This window comes from Carassius carassius, chromosome 40 (assembly GCF_963082965.1).
Source record: "Carassius carassius chromosome 40, fCarCar2.1, whole genome shotgun sequence".
Lineage (NCBI taxonomy): Eukaryota > Metazoa > Chordata > Actinopteri > Cypriniformes > Cyprinidae > Carassius > Carassius carassius.
In genome coordinates, this window is record NC_081794.1 from 25,984,243 (window position 1) to 26,004,729 (window position 20,487).

The window sequence follows — 20,487 nt, forward strand, 5'->3', positions numbered from 1 at the left end:
GTATTTTTTTCTGATATATTTTTTATAATTCTAACCTTGAGATCAGGATTAGGTAACGGCAGCGAATTTAATAAATACTTTTAAACCGACTCAGAAGACATATATCATGTCTTCATATCAGTCTTTCTGGTGATTAATTAATAAAACAAGTTTCACCATGCAAATGGTTGTCGAAACCAGTAATGCAATGCACATCATATTTTGGAACAGCATCCCAAAATTAGCAAGAAACAAGTACTGTACTTCATTCAGCAGATATGGTGCATTTCACAAGAAAAATAAAAGTGCATAAGGTCAAGTAAAGCACATTTCTCATTCTCAACAGCAGTCCATGCCTCAAATCCCCACCAAACCTCTGCTTTCTGCTCGACTCCACCAAGCAGTAGTGAGTATTTACAGACAGAGACATGCAGTGTGAGACACCAGCACAGTCTCTTCCATCATACATGAAGAGTATTGTTCATTCAGACCTAGCAACAGTAGAGACAGCTCCTAAATCCCCTCTTACTGTCAGTCTAAGGAAGCGCATCACAATAGCTGCATTGACGTACGCTGCAAGCAGAAGTCTGACGGCATACATCTATGAGGAGCTGACAGTTCTCACACAGTGCTGCGCTGTCACTGCGCTCACCGAAACCACATCTTTATTTTCATGGGTGTACATGCTGATGGCCTGAGAAGTAGCTGAATCACATAACAAGTCTATGAAATCATCTTGTGCTTGACAGTGGTAAAGTGTGGCGTTTATAAGGGCACTTAACTTGAATTGCATCTTACAGTATCTTAAAAGGGATAGTCAGGGTTATCATTGCTGACTAAAACCATTTAAATATATATATATATTTTTTGTTCACTGAAATAAGGTTGAAATAAAATATAAATACAAGAAATATTTAACCACGCACGCATGCAAACACATGAAAAAAAAAGAAAAAAAAGAAATTTAGAAGTGTTAACTTACTGAAATAAGTTTGGAATGCAGCACTAAAACATTTTTTAAATAAATATCAACAAAAACTATAATTGTATATAAATAATACTATAATAACCATGGGAATAGTTTTAAATGAAAAGTCAGTCATTAGTTTTACTCATCTGCATGTCATTTTAAATTCATGACTCACAAAAGGAGAACTTTTGAAGATTGTACGGTCTAGTCTTTCTATCCAATAACAATGAAGCTTCATAAAAAGACACACAAGCACCAAAAAAACTAGTCTAAAATACTAATTTTGTGCTTTATTCCAAGATTTGAAATTTACAGTGAGAAAAAGCTCATAATTGAAAGCATTAGTCACTGAATATCTTCCCTCCACTGAGTTGATGATTCACGGAGTCATTGAGTTGAACTTGACAAGCGGATCAATCTGATTCATGACTGAATCATTCATATGAGGTTTTGTGAATCAGGTTAACAGATCCACTGAACAGATCTTACTCAATATATGATTTGTTCACAAATCACACGTTGAACTTTCCTTTTCATTCTAAAAGACAAACCTAAAACAATCTCAAATTTTGTGTTCTGAGGAAAAAAGAAAGTGTTTGGTACAAGACAAGGGTGAGTAAATAATGACCATTTTTATTTATGGCTGAACTACAGTCATAACCATGTGTTGTTCTCTCCAGGCTCTCTGTAAGTCTCAGAGACATGACAAATGATTCTCAGAGACTTCACATGCAGGCCAGAGTTCAAGATTTGCTTTTGGCTATTTAACAAAAACTAGCCTGTCTCTGAATTGATTTCCCTGCAGATCTCCACACTGAAACACAAAACACTCTTTATCACAAATTATGAATAAATTCCCTCTCCTTCTCTCCAATACTGATGGCTTGAATTGCTCCTGAACACTGCATTTCATGTTCCTGCAATCAGAAAAGCAATTTTACAGAAAACAAGGTACAGCAGTGTGTTTGACTTTCGGCACCGGCAGTAATTGGCCTGTTAGAGTGTTTTCCCACTTCTGCAGTACAAGGGTCAGAAACAGAATATTAAAATAAAGCTCTCCCACAGCTGAAGAATGTGCACAGGGAGAAAACACATTATTCCAGATCATTTGCCCTTTGCTTTTAAAATCAAAGATCAAACTGCATCAGCAAGCAGAATCAGACAAAAAAAAAAAAAAAAGTCCTGAATATAACCAAGGACAACAGCAGGATCTCTGTAGGTATGTGCATGGAATACACACACACACACACACACACACACACACACACACACACACACACACACACACACACACACACACACACACACACACACACACACACACACACACACACACACACACACACACACACACACACACACACACACACACACACACACACACACACACACACACACACACACACACACACACACACACACACACACACACACACACACACACACACACACACACACACACACACACACACACACACACACACACACACACACACACACACACACACACACACACACACACACACACACACACACACACACACACACACACACACACACACACACACTGTGAGATAATTGAACCTCATTATTCTATCTGCTATACATTGTCTGATAGCACTTATTAAAATCAGTCCAACATTTTCTTAATGGTAGCCTTAATATGAATGCGGCTGACATTATGATGATTAATTAGAGTAATAATAATGTCCCTTGTGACTGCTTTAAACGATTCAGATGATGAAAGGCTCAAGAAGAAGGGTTGGTACATTAATAACCTGTGTGATATTTAAATGTACAGTACAGAATCCTTTCTGAGCATTAATGCTCGTTGGTGGCCATCAGTACGTTCTGGTGCCCTTTCTGGCAGCACCTCGCTGTCATTTATTTTCATCCTGACGTGTGTATTGATCTTGAGAGCCACTGCAGTATGTACACACACACATACTGCAACTTAATGAGCGGACACAGAAACACATACATAGGATATGCTGCTTAATAGTTTTGCAGGTATTAAGCAGCATTTTCCAGGATTATTTGATGAATAAAATTTCAAAAGAAAAGCATCTGCAAAAACATCTTTTGTGAAACCCGGCATTCAAAATTATTCACAGCAAGTTAAGTGTAAAAACAAAAATGAACAAAAACAACCTAAAACTATAAAATTGATTGCTTTGATTTAATTACACATTCAAAGCCAATATACTGTAAATGAAATATACATAAAAGCTGTAAAAGAGCTAATATGCGGTATATGGTGACACAAAGATTATTGAAATCAGTCAAATACTACATATATATGTATAAGTAATAAGTAAATAAATACAAAAATTAAGCACCATATTTCACTTTTCTTTTTAAATTGATGTACATTTATAAAAAATATACTTTGTATTACATCATGTCATTAAATGATAAGAAACAACAACTAGTAAACAATCTCTCTTTACTTTTGAGTTTTACATAGACTGGCCTAATCATGTGACATAAATCTTTAAATACGGTATATCCTTTATATTTTTCATGCACCATTTGCGATCATCATGCATAAAAATCAGCAAACCTCGATTATGAAACACAAGCAGCCCTTGCGCTACCAACGACAGCAAACCAACATTTATGAATCAGTTTCAAAAGCCTACGACTGAACTTTTCCCAAACTGTGAACCTCTCTGGACTTTAAATGGATTTACAAACTACTTATAATAGCATTCTGACATATTCTTTAGTCTCTTTTCCATTTGCCTCAATTTTTTTTAATCAATTTATGAGCAGGTTTAGATCAACTAGTACACTAGTTTTTCAGTTCAGTGTCACAGCAGAATAACTAAGACATTAATACTTTGTGCTAATCTTTAATGGAATCCAATGAAGTGTTCGTATGACAGAGGTTCACACCCATCTGTCAATCATCAGGCTGTGGATGGTGATCTATGAGATCAACAAGACACAGATGTAATGGACTAAACTAAATCATTTCCAAGCTAGCCTGACAGTGAACCTGCTTTGACAGAATGCCTATAGTTTATTTCACCCTCATTTAACACGGTTTCCCAGTGCTAATGAAGCCATAAAGCAGCTAACAGCACACACGCAGCCACTTAAACAAAATAAACCCAATCCATAAAACATAAGAGGTGCATGACGTCGGTGTAACTACATTTGAGGGATTGAATTGCTCAAGTGCTTCTTTCATGAAATCAGGGTGCTCTGCTTGTCAGAAAAAAAAAAAAATTAAAAATAAAAGTTATTTACACTTCAATAAATAAATAAATCACAAAAAGATGGCGAGTAAAGAGAATAAATAATTATAATTAATAAATTATATAATAAATAATGAAAGTGTTTTCATTTTTGGCTGAACATTTGTTCTAGGCTGGTTTTAAACCAAATGAATGTTTCACTGTAACTGACTACCGTTTCGAAGTCTGGGGTCCAAAAGATTTTTTAATGTTTTTGAGAAAAGCCTTTTATTCGTACCAAGGCTTTATTAATTTGATCACAAATAAAGTAAAAAAGGTAAAATTATTACAGTTGAATTTTCAGCATTATTCCTCCAGTCAAATATATCAGTGTCAAAACAGTTGTGCTGCTTAATATTGTTGTGGAAACCATGAAACACTTAGGATTATTATAACAACACATATAACGTCTTTACTGTGACATTTGATCAAATTTCATGTATCCTTGCTAAATACAACATTTTTCTAACATGTCCAAATTTCTTAGTATCCCCAAACTTTTGAATGGTAGTCTATGTCAATTACAGATTTATACAGCAAGTACTACAAATAAGAAAATAACAAATATTTTGTCCTAGGGACTGTGAAACATTGGCTCCGATCCTTTCATCCACATAGAACAAGAATTATAAGGCAATCATTGTGACATAAGAAGATGATGTGACAACAAAGAGACTGAACTCTAGAGAAAATAAATCTTTCAAAAAAACAGAAGGGAATGAGGTCAACATAAGAAAGAAAAAAAAAAAAAAGCGCTGCCGCTGACAAGCCATTTCCAGCCTGAATGTAGTCAAACTACATAATACAGAAACAAAATAATACATCTGAAATGGAGTCGTGTAAATCGTAATTAGCTCTAGATTCAAACCTTGGTTTTCTCCTGCTGCAGTTCAATTTGGATTTCGGTGAGTTTGGCCCTCAACTCCTCATTGGCTGCCTGCAGTGCTGCCATGGCATCATGCCGCTCCCCTTTGCCCCGCCCACTGGGGGGTTTCTTGGACATGTTGGGCGGTACTCCGCAGGCCACGCCCCTTTCAGGGATGACCGGAGTTTGTGAACGGTCAAGATTGGTTTCCGTTTGTTCCTCAGCTACATCTTTCCACCCACCTGCAGTTCACAAAGAAACAAGGATTTAAAACGTTTTACTAGAAGAAAATCAGTTTGAAATACAAATAAAAAAGCCCATCAATTAATGCAATTTATTTTCTGTTGACAAATTTCCAGTTAAAACAGGAATGATGGATGGGTCATATACTATTTTCCATTCTGTTAAACGTATTTTTTGTCATCTTTTAGTACCACACTAGATGACCTTAAAGCGAACAGAAATTGACTAAAAGCCACAGAATATTTGATATCAAGTCTTCAAGATTAAAATCAGCACAAGACATCTTTTACAATAACTTTAAATCCAAATTCAAGAAAACAGAAAATTTTGAGTCAACAGCTACAAATTCTAATTAAAAGTATCTCTCCATTGTATATATCTTAAAGTCAACATTAAATCAAATACGACCCAATTTCTACTTTAGATGCACAATCCTGGAACAATTCATCTATGTATTTTATTCTTATTTTAAATAAATGAAGAAAACTTTTATTTGCTCTGCCCTTGCAATGAACCTTCAGCTGATGTCATGGCTTCATTTTGGTGTTTGTTTTAGACGGTTAAGAGCGTAAGAACACTGAAGTAAAATGGGCTGCAAACTGAGTTGCATGTTGACTTTACAACAGAGAAAATTGTATTAGTGCCATTTATTAAGTCACAGGCTCACAACTCAGAAAACAGACACATGAGCTGAATACCAAATGAGAGTCTGTTCTCTGACAGATAAAATTTGAATAACATTTACAATTTTTCCCCTTAAATATGTAAATATAAACATAAGTACATATTATCTGAATAAATATTGTGTAAATAATTTTCTGTAGCCATTGCTCTCTAGAGAGTGGCAGTGTTATGGTTATTGCCATCAATATCTAATTTAATACTTTAGAGAAGTTCCCCCTTATCGGAGGTTTAGTAAGATCTGGCAACACTTCTGTGGAGTTCATAAAATGTTCTTAACTCTGTTGCATTGCTTGTCAAGTCAAACTGAAGGGTAATAAAGTTTATAACAGGCAGCACCTTTCTCTTTCATATCCTGACCTGTCAAAAGCATCTTCACAAACGTGTGGTTGATCTGAACTAGAAGAGATACATTTCTATAAGCACTGGGAAGAATCACTGTGACGTCACACAAATGCTAATCTCTGTTAGCCAGCACTGATTTGTTAATTTCTTCATTGTAAATTACCATTGATTCATTAATGATAAAAGTCCCTCATTATAATAGTGATTTGTATCTCTTGTATAAACATCAGATTATGTACTAATTGACACCGATTGCTCTTTTTCAAGTGTTTAAAACTTTATTAGCACAAAGACTGTGGGAGTACATGCTGGCGTCCTACTTCTTTTCTACCGGACTCCAGTTTAATCAATAAATGATCTCAAATCACATCTCAACTGGCAGAAATGAAATTAAGCGAAGAGCAAATGGAGCCAAAGTCTGCTGCTTGTCTTTTTTTTTTCTCGTGAGAAACACCCTTACCTCACACCTTATCTATAGTTTCAGAAGAGATCTCAATGTGCTCCAATTTGGCAAGATACAAAAGTTTGAAATCCAAATGTATTCTAATCAACCGATCTAAGCAGTATGTCAACAGTTGAGGTATTTCTTGTTTGTTTTAAAGATCTCTAAAACATCTGTAAGTTTAAACCACTTTTATATTTATATTTATTGCAATTAGCATTTTTAAGTAATTCATTTGCTTTGAAAGCATTCAGTTTACCACATTTTTATTGAGCATGTAATCACATCAGAGATGCACTTTTTCAAGTGTCTCCATCAAATCCTTGGATACTTTTGTACTTTGTGACTCCATTCTAGACATAGCAGCACAGCTACTGTGTGTCTGAATCACTTCTGACATTTGACAGTTGTTCTATTTTAAAAACAGAAAATAATCAGAAGGACTATAGCTTACTAAATGCTACATTTCTAAAAAGAACAGTTTAATAGACAAGCATCCTAAACAAGTATCAAACTGTGTTTAAATTAAGCATTAGAACTAGTTATAAACGACATAATGGCCAGATTGATAACAATTTTGAAATGTAAATGAAAATCCAATAACCAGTTCCAAAATATAGCCTTTTAATTGAACAATTACATATTTTATGTGTAGTACTTGTCAAAGTATGAGCGCGTACTGAAGTAGGGATCTCTAACTTTATTCTTTAGCATAATCTCACTGTAGAAGTGATGAAAGATACCATTCAGCTTTTCTCAGCTGAACTGAACACATTATGTGGATCATTAGGTAAGATAACGGCACTTTTCACACATAAAACAGATATAATGACAGCTCTGAGGTACAGCTCAATTACTGTCCGCCTCAGCCGGATCTCTTACTAAATTCTTATCGCCTTATCAAAGCTGAATAAACATCACAAGCTGTTTCCTAGATACAGATCTGCTATGGTCTAATGATAATTCAACACTGAGTCTAACGGGTTCATAAGCATGGGGTTCATGACAGATCTTTCATTTTTTTGAGTGAACTGTTTCTTTAAAATTCTGAATACTTGAAGCGTCTAATCTGAGTGAATTTCAGTGGCTCAATATGCAATATGCTCTAAAATGAATGCTAAAAATGTCTAGCTGCTCTTAAAACTTAAAAGGGTTAGTTGGCTAAACATTTATTGTTACTTGAAATAAAATGAACATGATCTGAAATAAAATAAAACATAAAACGCTATTGGTTTCATTCATTAAAAATGTATAAATTAAGATGTAAAACTGTATAGACATTTAAAACAAAACTATTAAAAAGAGACAAGAACGCATAACAAAATCTAGAAATTAAAGTGAAAACAAAATATAAAAATAAAATCTAATTAAAATATTTACAAAAATTATAACCGTATATGAATGATCCTAAAATAACACTAAATCTTAATCATTATCGGATATTTACAGGTTCCTGGCCTAGTCCAAAAGTATATGCATATAAGCAAGCATATTCACCATCATTGATTAGTCTATTTAAAAAATATATGCCATTTGCATCCTCTCCAATTATATAAAGCAACCTACTTTAGAGGCTAAAACAGTATATACACATTTCTCATGTTATTATAAGTATGCTTCCACATCCTGCGACCTGTTTGTATACAAACTCGTTTTAAAAGCAACATCTAGTCAGTATCCATGCCTTCTTTCAATTATTTGCATCACAAACAATGCTTAAAACATAAATCTGTCCAGGTGCATTCATATTTTGTTGTTTATGCAAAAACATTCTTTAAAACTCTCTCTAAACCCACCCATCTGAAGTCAACGAGTTCACCCCTTTAGGCTGCTGATCACATGCTCAAAACAGATGCACATTTCGTCATCCTTCGCTTGCATCATAAATACAACCTATGCAACCTGTGCTGTGTTTCTCTGCCAGGCTTTTGAAGAACATAAACGTCAAGCAGAACAAGCCTCTTTGCATCGCAGATGGCCCTCTGAGGACATTTCAACAAACGTTCCAGTGTGCAGACGCCAGCCTGTGGATATTATTCCAACCTGCGCAAGCGAGGCTGTAGCAGCTACAATCATCATTTGATCAGTATCTCCCCTTTTGCACCGGCTTGCATTGACAGTTCTGACAAACATCCCAGCAGGCTGATAACGGGATCGTTATATGTTAATGGCATGCTTGATGCCACACTGCTAGAAAGTGCATAAAGATTGAGACTCACCTTAAGTGCATGGTTTGAGTTGTGATGTTGTTTTAGTCTGCAGGGTTTATCCAGGGAGCTGTTGGTCCTCCATCATTCTGTGTGATTCACAGCACATGCTCTGAAACGACAAGGGATGCATGTTGTCATGCCCTGAATTCCATGCAGATGTTTGAACCCCCTTAGAACCGAGCCGCTTGCAGTCTGCACAGACGGCTGGATCCTCAGCAATACAGACGGCAGATCACCAGGAGGGAAAAACATGTAAAAAGGAGGAACGGGAGGGAGCTACTGCATGTTAGAGGAGAGATTTTGAAGCAAGAGATGTTTGATTCCTCGCACTTACCATAAACATTCCCTCACCATCCCTGATGGAGAGCGAGGGATGATGCCGGCAGGAAGGAGGAGGGGAGGATGGCACGCACACACATATGCGCAGGCGTGTGCACATGCATACACACTTGGATCTGGCAGTTCTGTGGGATGCGTTGAGGCTGGCTTCTATCCAATGTTGCCTTGAGAGAGAGAGAGACAGCTACTGTAGCCGCCCGCTGGTCAATGCACTGCAACTGCATCACAGTCCCACAGCATCACGTCATCATCCAGCCTATGCATTAAATAACAACCAACTACATACATGTGGGCTGTGTTATTCCACTCGTTGCATATAGCTCTTGTTTATTTGGAAGTGATTCAGGATTCACACAGCATGCTGCTCTTGGAAGTGATTCAGGATTCACACAGCATGCTGCTCCTTCCATATGGTTGCTGATTGAAACTGCATCGTTGTGCATGGCTTGAATAATACTGCAGAAAAACATCATCGTTCTAATATAGTGCTGTGATTTATCCTCCAGCCCTGGAGATGGCAACGGAGAGCTAAGACGGGAGAACGAAACATGAAATGACTCATGTTAAAGATGCAGAGCTTCATTTCTAGGCCACTAGTGGCACCAGGCGGGAAGGAAGTCGACCGGAAGTTAATTCCAACAGCTTCATGTCACTGGTTGAGAAAGCAGTGCAATAAATCATCCACGGAGGACTATAAAACCTGGAAAGAGATTTATGTTAGCATACTGAACTTTCCTGTCCATTTCACAATTTTAACTACCATAAAAAAGTAAAACAATAATTATAATTTAAATATATATATACTGTAAATTACACACACATACATACATACATACACACACACACTATATATATATATATATATATATATATAAAATTACATTACACATTTAAATCCTATGCTTGTTAACAGATTAACTTTAGCAGTCCTAAAATGCTAAAACTACATATAACGAACACACTAAAACTAATCTAAAACATAAAGGTTCAAGCTGAAAATAAAGCAAATTAAAACGACAAATGTACAATAAAAATAAAAAATAAAAAATAAAACATCAGATAAAAACAGAAAGCATAATTAAATAAACTCTACAATAAACCTGCTGTGAACCTTTGTTTGTGCCACTGACCTTGAGTGGGTTTTGTACAACCTGGCAACAACTCCGAGGGGGTTTCACGCAATCTGGCATCCCTCGTGCCAGTGTGCCAGTTTTGTTGTCTCTGTTTGCCCTTTATTTCCATCCACAGCACAGCCGCATGTTGCGTCACCACCAGCTGTGTGGATTCATGAAATAAAGATCCCGATCCACTTCTGTCACATGAAACCACATGCTGTTTACGGTACTAGACGTGCAGAATATATAAATCAGAGCCGTTCTCATCGACAAACAAGCGCGTTTCTGTATCTTCTCGACTCCTGATACGGATTTAGACGGACTGAATCATCCTCCGCGGACTGTTTTGTCTGTCAAGGGAGCTAAAATGTCGATTGAAAAACAAAGTGTGTCTGAGGAAAACCTTCAGGGTATGTCAAAACAGCTCAGGTTAATGTTCTTTTATGCATGATTCTACTCAAAACCACATTCATAATAGCAAAATGTATTATATATATATATATATATATATATATATATATATATATATATATATATATATATATATAGCCTATGTCCGTGATTAGACGATGATCGTTCATGCCATGCATCAAATTCCTGTTTCACATAAAAATTTAAAAGTAAAAGTCATAAAGTCATAATATGTGGTAAGAAGAAGCAGGTGTGTGCAAAAAACAGAGTATTGACGCATTTGATCTGCAATAATAAACAAGCTACACGACGTGCGATTTGTGAATGAATCATTCCTTCGAGCCGAATCTCTTGAATGATTCATTCAGGTATCGAACTGAACCGTTCTCGATTCAGCAACTCGCGGACGCGCTGAACAGAGAAGACATCGTCTTTTATTTATTTTTATTTTTTTTATTATTATATTTTTTATAAATCATATCCTGATAAGAATTAACAACCGAATCTGATATTTTCCGGATGGCATAATGATTTGACTTGATTGGACAGTGATTTGCCAAACACGAAATAGTTTTTTTTTTTTTTTTAATCGAAATAAACGTATTAGTATAACGTACACAAAAAATATAAATAAAAAATAAATAAATGTAAAATGTATAAATTTGTCATCACGGAATAGCGCAAACTAAACCAGTGTAACCGGTTCTTTGAAACGAACCGTCTGAAAGAACCGATTCACAGAAAGGAGTCTCCATCACTACTTCAGAGAGGTGGGGTTTACACAGCCTAATTTCATTGGATGTTGAATGAAAACATGATTTGACATCATGAGCTATTTTTAGCCAGAGCTGTGTTTATTTTCCTCTGACTGCTGGCTTGAGTCTCAAGTGCTGGCATTTTCTCTTTTTTTGTTTGGATATTCTGTTCGCTGTGTCATGATCACTGATTCATGTCCAGCCCAGTTTTCAATGTCGTGTCGATAAGATATTCATAACAAGTTATGACATGTGATGCTTGCAATACATTGCCTCTTAAGAACGCCAACAATGGGTGAGGAGTGCAGAAGATGAAGTGTACTAAACAGGAACATTTGCAAGCAGTGTTTTGCATACTTAAATATATAAATACAAATAATGCAGCTGCCATGGCATTATCAGAATTATGACACCGGGCTTTAAAAAATATATAATTTTGAACATTTATGTTATTATTATTATTATTATGCAGCACTAAAGACCTGGGGCCCGTTCTTCGTACGTCGCTAACTCAGTTAGCTGGATTTGATTGTTGACGATTTGGCGTGATTTTTGATCGTTTGGTTCTTCGAAGCTCATCCCGGAGCTGCTGTCATAGCAACAGGTCCATAAGCTTAAACCTGCTCGGGAGCAGGCTTATTTCATGTAAACAGGATTAGATCGCTTCTTTTCAACCAGAACTGATACTCAAAATATGTCTGCTACCACCGCTACTTTATTACAAGAGTATCGTACTGATCCAGGGACAATAATTTAAAATAATAATCATTAAAAAAATTATTTAAAAATAATATAAAAATGTTGTGTAGTCCATAACAGCCTACTATAGACACAGCCAGTTTTACTCACTGAAATATTTATTTGTCATAAAATTATTACTTCATAATTGTATTAGAGTCTTACAGATATGCTATACAGATAATAGAGTCGTGCATTATTTTGAGTGAAGACTGCTATTATAAGAGTGACTTGATGGAGCGCAGGAGATGCAGATAACATGATATTGACCCTTAAGAAACTTTCATTAATGCTGTCACGTAACAAATCTGTCCAAATATAAAATTAAATGAATAGATAATTTCTACACTGAAATAAAAATGTAAAGACTGTACAACTATTATAAATTGGGAATATAAATAATTGGGAATCATGAAAAAATTCTAATAAAATAAAAACATGCATCTATTATCTGTTTCATGTATCTATTATAACATTTATGTAGTTTTGTTTGCTTGGCTGTTTCCTTATAAAAGTACAGAAATTTGTCAAGTTTTTCGTCAGGTGTCATTTTAAATTATATGACGTCATTACATTGCCGTCTTGCCACTAGCCAATCGCTGCACTGCTGATCACGGTTTCAAGTATCGATAAAAATAAATAAAAAAAATAATAAAAAAAAAGCATTATATTGCAACTCTGGTAGAGTGATATGCAGTGGGATATACATATAAAATATGTTCCATTATTTGTCTTCTAGATAATACCTGAATGGCAAAATGAATGCAGTGTCTTAAAATCCTGTCAAAGCTAAGGGTATTCAGTGAAAAAAATTGGCGTTGTTCATTGGTCGGGCATCGACCAATAAAATGTCTTCATTCGCACCAAAGCCCTGCCCCCAGCTCTGCTCTCTCACATCTGCATATACAAGTGCACAAGTGAGTTTTGCAACAGAATACCGCAAAAAGAGTAGCAAAAGTCAGAGCGCTAGGATTTGAACTTGTACTTTCAGATCTGAGAGGTTGTAAGTGCCGACTTGACGTTGTGCAGCGTAACTGAAGTAAAGTGCAAAAGTAAATATGTCGTAAAAATGTATGTCATTTTCTTTGTGTGAATGTCATTCTACACATTTGTGACTATTAATCTACAACTTCCAATTCAAAACACGAGTGTTTTGATCATTGTCTGTGTGTGCAAATTGAAAGATTCAACTTTTCACATCAGAGCTGTGAGTGTAAATTTTAACTTACAAATACAAATATTAATATGACAAGTTCTCACATTCAGATCTTCAACCTCTCGAGTTTTGCTACTGATTTACCTTTATATTAGATCGGGCCCAACAAATCAAGCCCGACCCTACCCGAGCCCGAGCACGTTGTGTCCGAGCCCGGCCCGACACGTTCACTGTAATTATGAGCCCGATTTAAACCCGACCATTTTTAATATGTGGGCCGTTATAAACAGGGGCAGCGCCAGATTGTTTTTTTTTTTTTGTTTTTTTTTACCGCAGATGCTGCTGTGCAGTAGATCATTTAGGCTACGGGGGAGCTGCGCAGTTTTATATATATATATATATATATATATATATATATATATATATATATATATATATATATATATATATATATGCGTGCCGCATTTAATGCACGAGACAAAGCCAACACATATGTTGTCACTCCCCACGACTAGTTTAAAATGTTTCCATACCTCCGATTTTCCTCCAAACTTGCTCAAAGTTAATTCTCCTGTTTTAATTTTTTTTCTTTGATTCTTCAAGCTCCTTGTTGCACTTATTCTACTGAATAGTACAGCACGCACAGCAGGTGTGATGCGTCACGCATGCGAGACTGCGAGTGGACGAGACGCTGCGCATGACACGTGACGTGCTTTATCAAGGGCCCGACCCGACCCGGCCCGAGGACGGTGGCGGGAAATATCGGGTCGGGTCGGACCGCGGGTCGGGTCGGGTCTCGGGCTCGGGCAGAGAATCTAAGCTCTAATACATATCCCCTTTTAAGCCAACACATGAACGCGCAATTATCTCAAATAACTCAATCCAGCGATACTAATCATACACAACAGGTGTGTTCGAACTTCGAAGAACCCAATTAGCCGGATCATGATTAGCACGATGATATCATCTTGGATGTGTCATTTGATCTCGGATGTAATAAGCGACGTACGAAGAACGGGCCCCTGGATGTTATTTGGTTTTGCTGCAGGTTCCTGGGTGGAGCTGAATTTTAATAATGGAGGCGGCAGCACTCCTAAAGGAGCATCTGAGGATCAGTCTGCCAGCACCGCCCCAAGCGGAGACCTGGAGAAGATGCTGCTGGATGCTCAGCACGAGTCGGGCAGGAGCAGCTCCAGAGGAAGCCTGCCATGTGACAGGTCAGTACAAGCAGACTTTCATTTAGTGCACAATGTTAGTTTGATAGGATGAGCATGTTATAATAAACCTTATAATCATTTTCTCACCAGTCCTCCAAGATCCCAGACTCCTTCGCACTTGCGCAGAGGCTCCGAGGTCCACAGCTCTGGAGGAAAGAACAGCTCACAGGTAGATATTAGCAGCACATTTAACCTCGTCATGACTTGTCTTGTACTACTGCTTTTATGTAACTAGATGAATTCTTTATAAAGTACGATTCAAGATCCCTATGGTCAAGAAATGTAAAATCAGGGAACATGAAATAGCGGGTTTTTTCAGTCCTGAAAAAAATAATGTTAATTAATATTGAAAGGTAAAATTGATGTTTAATAATAAAGTAAAATAATTATAAAATTAAATATAAAATATGCATTTTTATGACTCTAAAACATTTCGAATCCACTTTTAATTTAATTGCCTTTAACTAATTAGTACTGAAATTTAGATGATTCAATGTTTCCATTGTCAAGAATAGACTTAAGGAAATTTAAAATAGTGGTTTTCTGGCCTAAAATAAAAGTAAAAACAATCATGAAATAATCAATTAGAAATCTGATTTTTTAATGGTTCTAAAATTTTGGACCCGCTTTTATTTACCCATTTATTTATTATTAAGAGTATTTAAACATCCTCGTATTAAAATTTAAATTATTCATTTGATACAGTGCACTTACAGTGTACATAAATGTTTTTACATTTTCTTTATCTTACCAAAAAAAAAAAAGAAAAAAAAATGTAATTATATAATTTTGTAAAGCAGCAAGTACATGTTTTTAACAGAAATACATTGTATTTAAAAACACCCAAAATGAGGTGGGACCAAAATGTAATTATTAAATATATATATATAAGTCATGGATACTTATTATTCAGAATCACTTAAGATCAATGTATTTATCTGACTTTATAAGATGGCCAATAAAATAAACAGGAAGAAACAGTGAAGTCTTCTGTTAGTCTAATTTTGTTGTGGTTTGGTTTAAGTCAGAGGAAGACTATTTGGAGAGGAGAAAAGAGGTGGAGATCCTGATGAAGAAAAATGCAGACTGGATCTGGGACTGGTCGAGTCGACCGGAAAACCTGCCCCCCAAGTAGCTAAACCTCAAGAAAACATACGGTTTAATATTCTTAATAAACCAGTTTGTCATGAAAAGCATCTTCTAGTAATGACTACGATCAAGCAGATGAGAGTAAGTGATGTGTTTGTAGGGAGTTTGTGCTCCGACACCCGAAGCGTTCCAGCACCCTCAGCATGAGGAACACCAGTGTGATGAAGAAGGGAGGAATCTTCTCCGCAGAATTCCTCAAGGTTTTCCTGCCCTCTCTTGTTCTTTCGCACATCCTTGCTGTGGGTCTCGGGTGAGTCCATTAAACAAACAGACAAACCAGTAAGTTGTGTAATAAAAAATTTAGACATTTTAAGACACATGAATTAAGTTTACATTTTTTTTTTTATTTCAGTACTTCGATCTTGAATGAAAATAAATATGGCAACTTACTGAAATAAAATACTTTTAATTTGATTTCGATTAATGGCAATATTTATGGTTTTAGTTAAGGTTAACAATAATAACCCTGATTGTTTTGGCAGCTAACTGAAATAAGTTGAAGTACAAAAATGACTAAAATTGTACACAAGTAAAATAAAATGGTTTTATATATATATATAAGACAATACAAATGACAAAAGTACATACAATTACTAAATCTAAAATAAATGGAAATATAAAAATACAAAAATTCGAAATATTAATATACTATTAAATATACGATATAGATGTCTAAAATAACTACATGGTCAGGTCATATTAATTGTGCCGGTCCAACAAAAAATAAATAAATAAAATAAAAAAAAATCCATGACCTAGAGCCAGATCCAGGGAAAATAATATTTTAAGGAGCTGTGGGTGGTTTCTATCGACTTGGGCCAATAAACAACCACCCAAACATCACAGGCACACCCTAACAACCACATAGCAATAAACTAAAAGGCTCTCTTCTTAAATTTTTTTCAGAAATTCAAAAATCAAATATCGTTGTGTAATTGTTTGATCTTAAACATTAGATTTGTCAACACTGATTTCAAAATCCTAGATATGGATCATTTATAGTGACAAATCCAGGGTTATTTTTGATCGTTCTGAATGCTAGTGCGTCACAGGGGGTTAGCATGACTAAGAAGTTTTCTGCTGATGGCTCTCAGCTCTGCTGACGCAAGAACAAGTCCACTGATTTACGACTGCTTTCAAAGCAGCCGAGAATGGAGAAACCTACCTGGAGGAGAAAGCTGAATGTGCATCTAATGCATGTTATAGTACCGATCCTAAAATGACCACCAAGGCCACATCTGATTAATAATAATTGTCTTTTCAGGGTGTACATCGGAAGGCGCATTACTACTTCTGGCACCTTCTGAGGGAGCAGGAAAGCCAAGAAACAAGACAAATCTCATACATGCACATCCACCATTTTCAGCTGCTTTGTCGTGAATCAGCACTTGTGTAGACGCAGATAAGACGAGGTCACGTGACGTTTCATTTCACTGCCTCGCTTCCCCCTTGTGTATTCCACTGGCCTTTCCCATAATGCCAGTCCATTCCAGGGCTATCGGCACGGGGAAGGCCATGCTAGACTTATGGGCACATGTCAGATAGACTAAGATGTAATGCATCCTCATTATTTTGTATTTACTCGTACCAAGACTACTGAGAATATTATGAGAGGATCATAAAATAAGGGATGAGAGAGGGGAAATTAAAGTGCTGGATCTCCAGTGTAACTGCAGACTGTGAATTGGGAAGAGATTTAACCATATCAAAACAGGGATTGTATGTATATCTTACGGCATGTCTCAACATTTGATGATATAACAATATAGGACTTGTTTTACCGTGTCACCATTTCTATGTATCTTGAGGTATTTCTGTATTTGTTTCAGACACCAAAAACAGACTTTTGCTTTGGGAATCAAGCTGTTCACAGTATTATACAATTAAGCAATGGTCTTTATAGCCAAAAAGTGGAGTACCATATCAACACTTTTCTGAATGTCACGGAAATCTCTAATGTCCAATATAAGCTGAGAAATTGTTGAATCAAGTTCCTCACCTGAACTGCAAACACAGATGTTCTTCGTTTTCTGAAGGGTCCGGGTTTCAGCCCAGAGATTGCCTTAAATAAAACTGTTAATGAATCAGGCAAGGAGTTCAAGGGAAATTGTGTAAATCTGTGCATGTTTTGTAGTCTAAGAAACGTATTCAGTGTGTGTGTAAATTTCACAGTGGTTTTGTATCAACAAATAAATGTCTGCCAACTGTAACACCTCTCTTGGATTCTGTCTTCATGTTACAGGATACTTACAAGTGTGAGTGAGTGAGAGAGAGAGAGAGAGAGAGAGAGAGAGATTTTTTTCTTTTTAAAAATAAGTAAAGAATTGTTACAAAATATTTATTTAAAATTTGAACATATATATATATATATACACACACACACACACACACACACACACACACACACACATTTTATATATATATATATATATATATATATATATATATATATATATATATATATATATATAAAATCCACAAAAATATTATGCTGCTCAATCATTTTTAACATTGATAAATGTTTCCCTGAGCAGCAAATTAGCATACTGTAAATGCAAAAGCAGCATTATTAGAATGTTTTCTGAAGGATCTTGTGACACCAAAGACTGGAGTAATGGCGAAAATTAAATATTTAAAAATATATATATTTAAATAGAAAACGGTTCTTTTCATTGTTTGAAAACTACTACAAAAAATAAAATAAAAAAAAAATCAACTAATTGCATCCAAAAAAGATTTTTTGTACATAATATATATGAATGTACTGTGCATATTATGTACATACAAACAGACTTGCATGCATATATCACTTTACTTTCACTTATTTCAGAAAAACAGTTTATAAATTAAATATATTTCTATATAAATATATACACATGTAAATACATGTACATATTTTGTATGTGGGTATATTTATACATAATATACAAAGTACACACATTACGTAAACAAAAACTTGTTTTGGGTGCGATTGTTTTGACAGCACTAATTCTTTAATATTGGAATAATATTTCAAAATATAAACTGCATATTTGATCAAACAAACTCAAATACTCATATAGACTTCTTTCAAAAAAAGTTTTCTTAGTTTATCATTACATATAGAGACATACTTATATAGAAGGCAATGTATAAACAGTATTTACAGCACAATAAAAAAATGTGACCCAGGACCACAAAACCAGTCTTAAGTTGCTGGAGTTACTTGTGTGGGTCAAATTGATTGGGATAATGCCAAAAATCATTAGCATATTAAGTAAAGATCATGTTTCCTGAAGATATTTTGTAAATTTCCTACCGTTAATATATCAAAACCAAATTTTTGATCAGTAATATGCATTGCTAAGAGCTTCATTTGTTCAACTTCAAAGGTGATTTTCTCAGTATTTTGCACCCTCAGATTCCAGATTTTCAAATATAGTTGTATCTCTGCCAAATATTGTCCTCAGAAACAACCCATACATCAATGGAAAGCTTTTTGATTCAGCTTTCAGATGATGTATAAATCTCAATTTAGAGAAATTGACCCATATGGCTGGTTTTGTGGTCCAGGGTCACATATATGCTACTTCTCCATTCCAAAAACCAAATTTGCTAAGGTCACCTGAAATCATTTGAAGAAGTGTTGGGCAGGGTGTCGATTCAGATAAACACAATTAAAATTTTATTTAACTTTGGTCAAAAATAATCAAACAAGTGTACACTTTCACAATGTTAGCATCATCATCATTTAACAAGGAACAAGGTCTGGGAGTACGTATCCGACCTGTCAGTTCCCAGATTTAAAGAGCGTCACAATCAGCTAGAACAACAACAACTTTGTATTTGTCAACCGTTAAGTTACGTTTGTCATTTTGACATCAGTTTTGCAGCCGCATGTCAAAATTCAGCAGCGCACAAACTGTGTGTTGTCATTGGTTTCTTTAAACCGCATTCTGATGTGGTTTTGATTTGAGTGTTCCACGACAGTCGTCACCGACATCTCGTATATTAGTGTCCAAATACTAAGCCTCACAAACCGTAGCAGCACATGAACAGACAAATGGAGTGCTAAAATAAAAATAAAAAATAATGCATGTCAAAGGTAGCTGGGCATCATATGGGCAACGGGTTTTTGAGATCATCTAGTCCTCAAGGTTACCGGTTGAGGACTGTTATAGGACAAACAGACAGACTTAAGGCCATAGAATCCCTTTACAAAGTAAAAAAAAAAGTAAATGAAAACTCTAAAGTGAAACAGACAGCAATACTGATGCTTTCATGGCCAATGTCCTCAATCAAACAGTGCAACTGCAAATTCAAGTAGTACAATATGGAGATTTGCTTCCCAGCTGGAACATTATGAGGGAATTGCGTTCTCAGACTTTATTTATTTTTTTTTTAGACTCAGCCGACATACAAGCAAATGTTGCATTCATAAAGTCAAAAATAAATAAATCGGACCATTTTGTTTTCGTTGAAAGTCATTTCAATCACTAAATTTCATTTTTTTTATGGTATTCCCCAATAATGCTTCCGATTTGGGTTCAGCATTATGATTTCACCTTTTAACCACTTGCGCTCCAGATCTACATATGCAGATTACATGCAAATATAGAACATAAAAATCATACATACCTGCTCATAATGT

At 35.6% G+C, this 20,487-nt stretch overlaps 2 protein-coding genes across 19 annotated transcripts in view; one reads left to right on the forward strand and one right to left on the reverse strand.

The window, feature by feature from the left end:
- LOC132122472 (janus kinase and microtubule-interacting protein 3-like) overlaps positions 1 to 9,677 on the reverse strand; it is a 50,713-nt gene extending 41,036 nt beyond the window's left edge. For 16 of the 17 annotated variants that reach the window (XM_059532778.1, XM_059532775.1, XM_059532774.1 and 13 more), the window contains exons 1-2: positions 8,987 to 9,677; positions 5,060 to 5,298 (exon numbers count right to left, since the gene is read on the reverse strand). In XM_059532778.1, coding sequence (XP_059388761.1) covers positions 5,060 to 5,194 — 135 coding nt within the window. In that variant the 5' untranslated portion in view covers positions 5,195 to 5,298; positions 8,987 to 9,677. The remainder of the gene's footprint in view (positions 1 to 5,059; positions 5,299 to 8,986) is intronic. The other variant, XM_059532762.1, reaches the window with a different exon arrangement.
- An 847-nt stretch (positions 9,678 to 10,524) lies between these two features.
- Positions 10,525 to 18,067, forward strand: LOC132122475 (BCL2/adenovirus E1B 19 kDa protein-interacting protein 3-like). 2 transcript variants are annotated; one of them, XM_059532783.1, is made up of 6 exons: positions 10,525 to 10,841; positions 14,540 to 14,708; positions 14,799 to 14,877; positions 15,733 to 15,839; positions 15,958 to 16,107; positions 17,122 to 18,067. In XM_059532783.1, the coding sequence occupies exons 1-6, from the start codon at positions 10,799 to 10,801 to the stop codon at positions 17,162 to 17,164; spliced, it is 591 nt and encodes a 196-aa protein (XP_059388766.1). In that variant the 5' UTR covers positions 10,525 to 10,798; the 3' UTR covers positions 17,165 to 18,067. The 2 variants fall into 2 exon arrangements, with proteins under 2 accessions (XP_059388766.1, XP_059388767.1); XM_059532784.1 differs by having other exon boundaries at positions 10,533 to 10,841; positions 14,540 to 14,712; positions 14,815 to 14,877.
- The last annotated feature ends 2,420 nt before the right edge of the window (positions 18,068 to 20,487 follow it).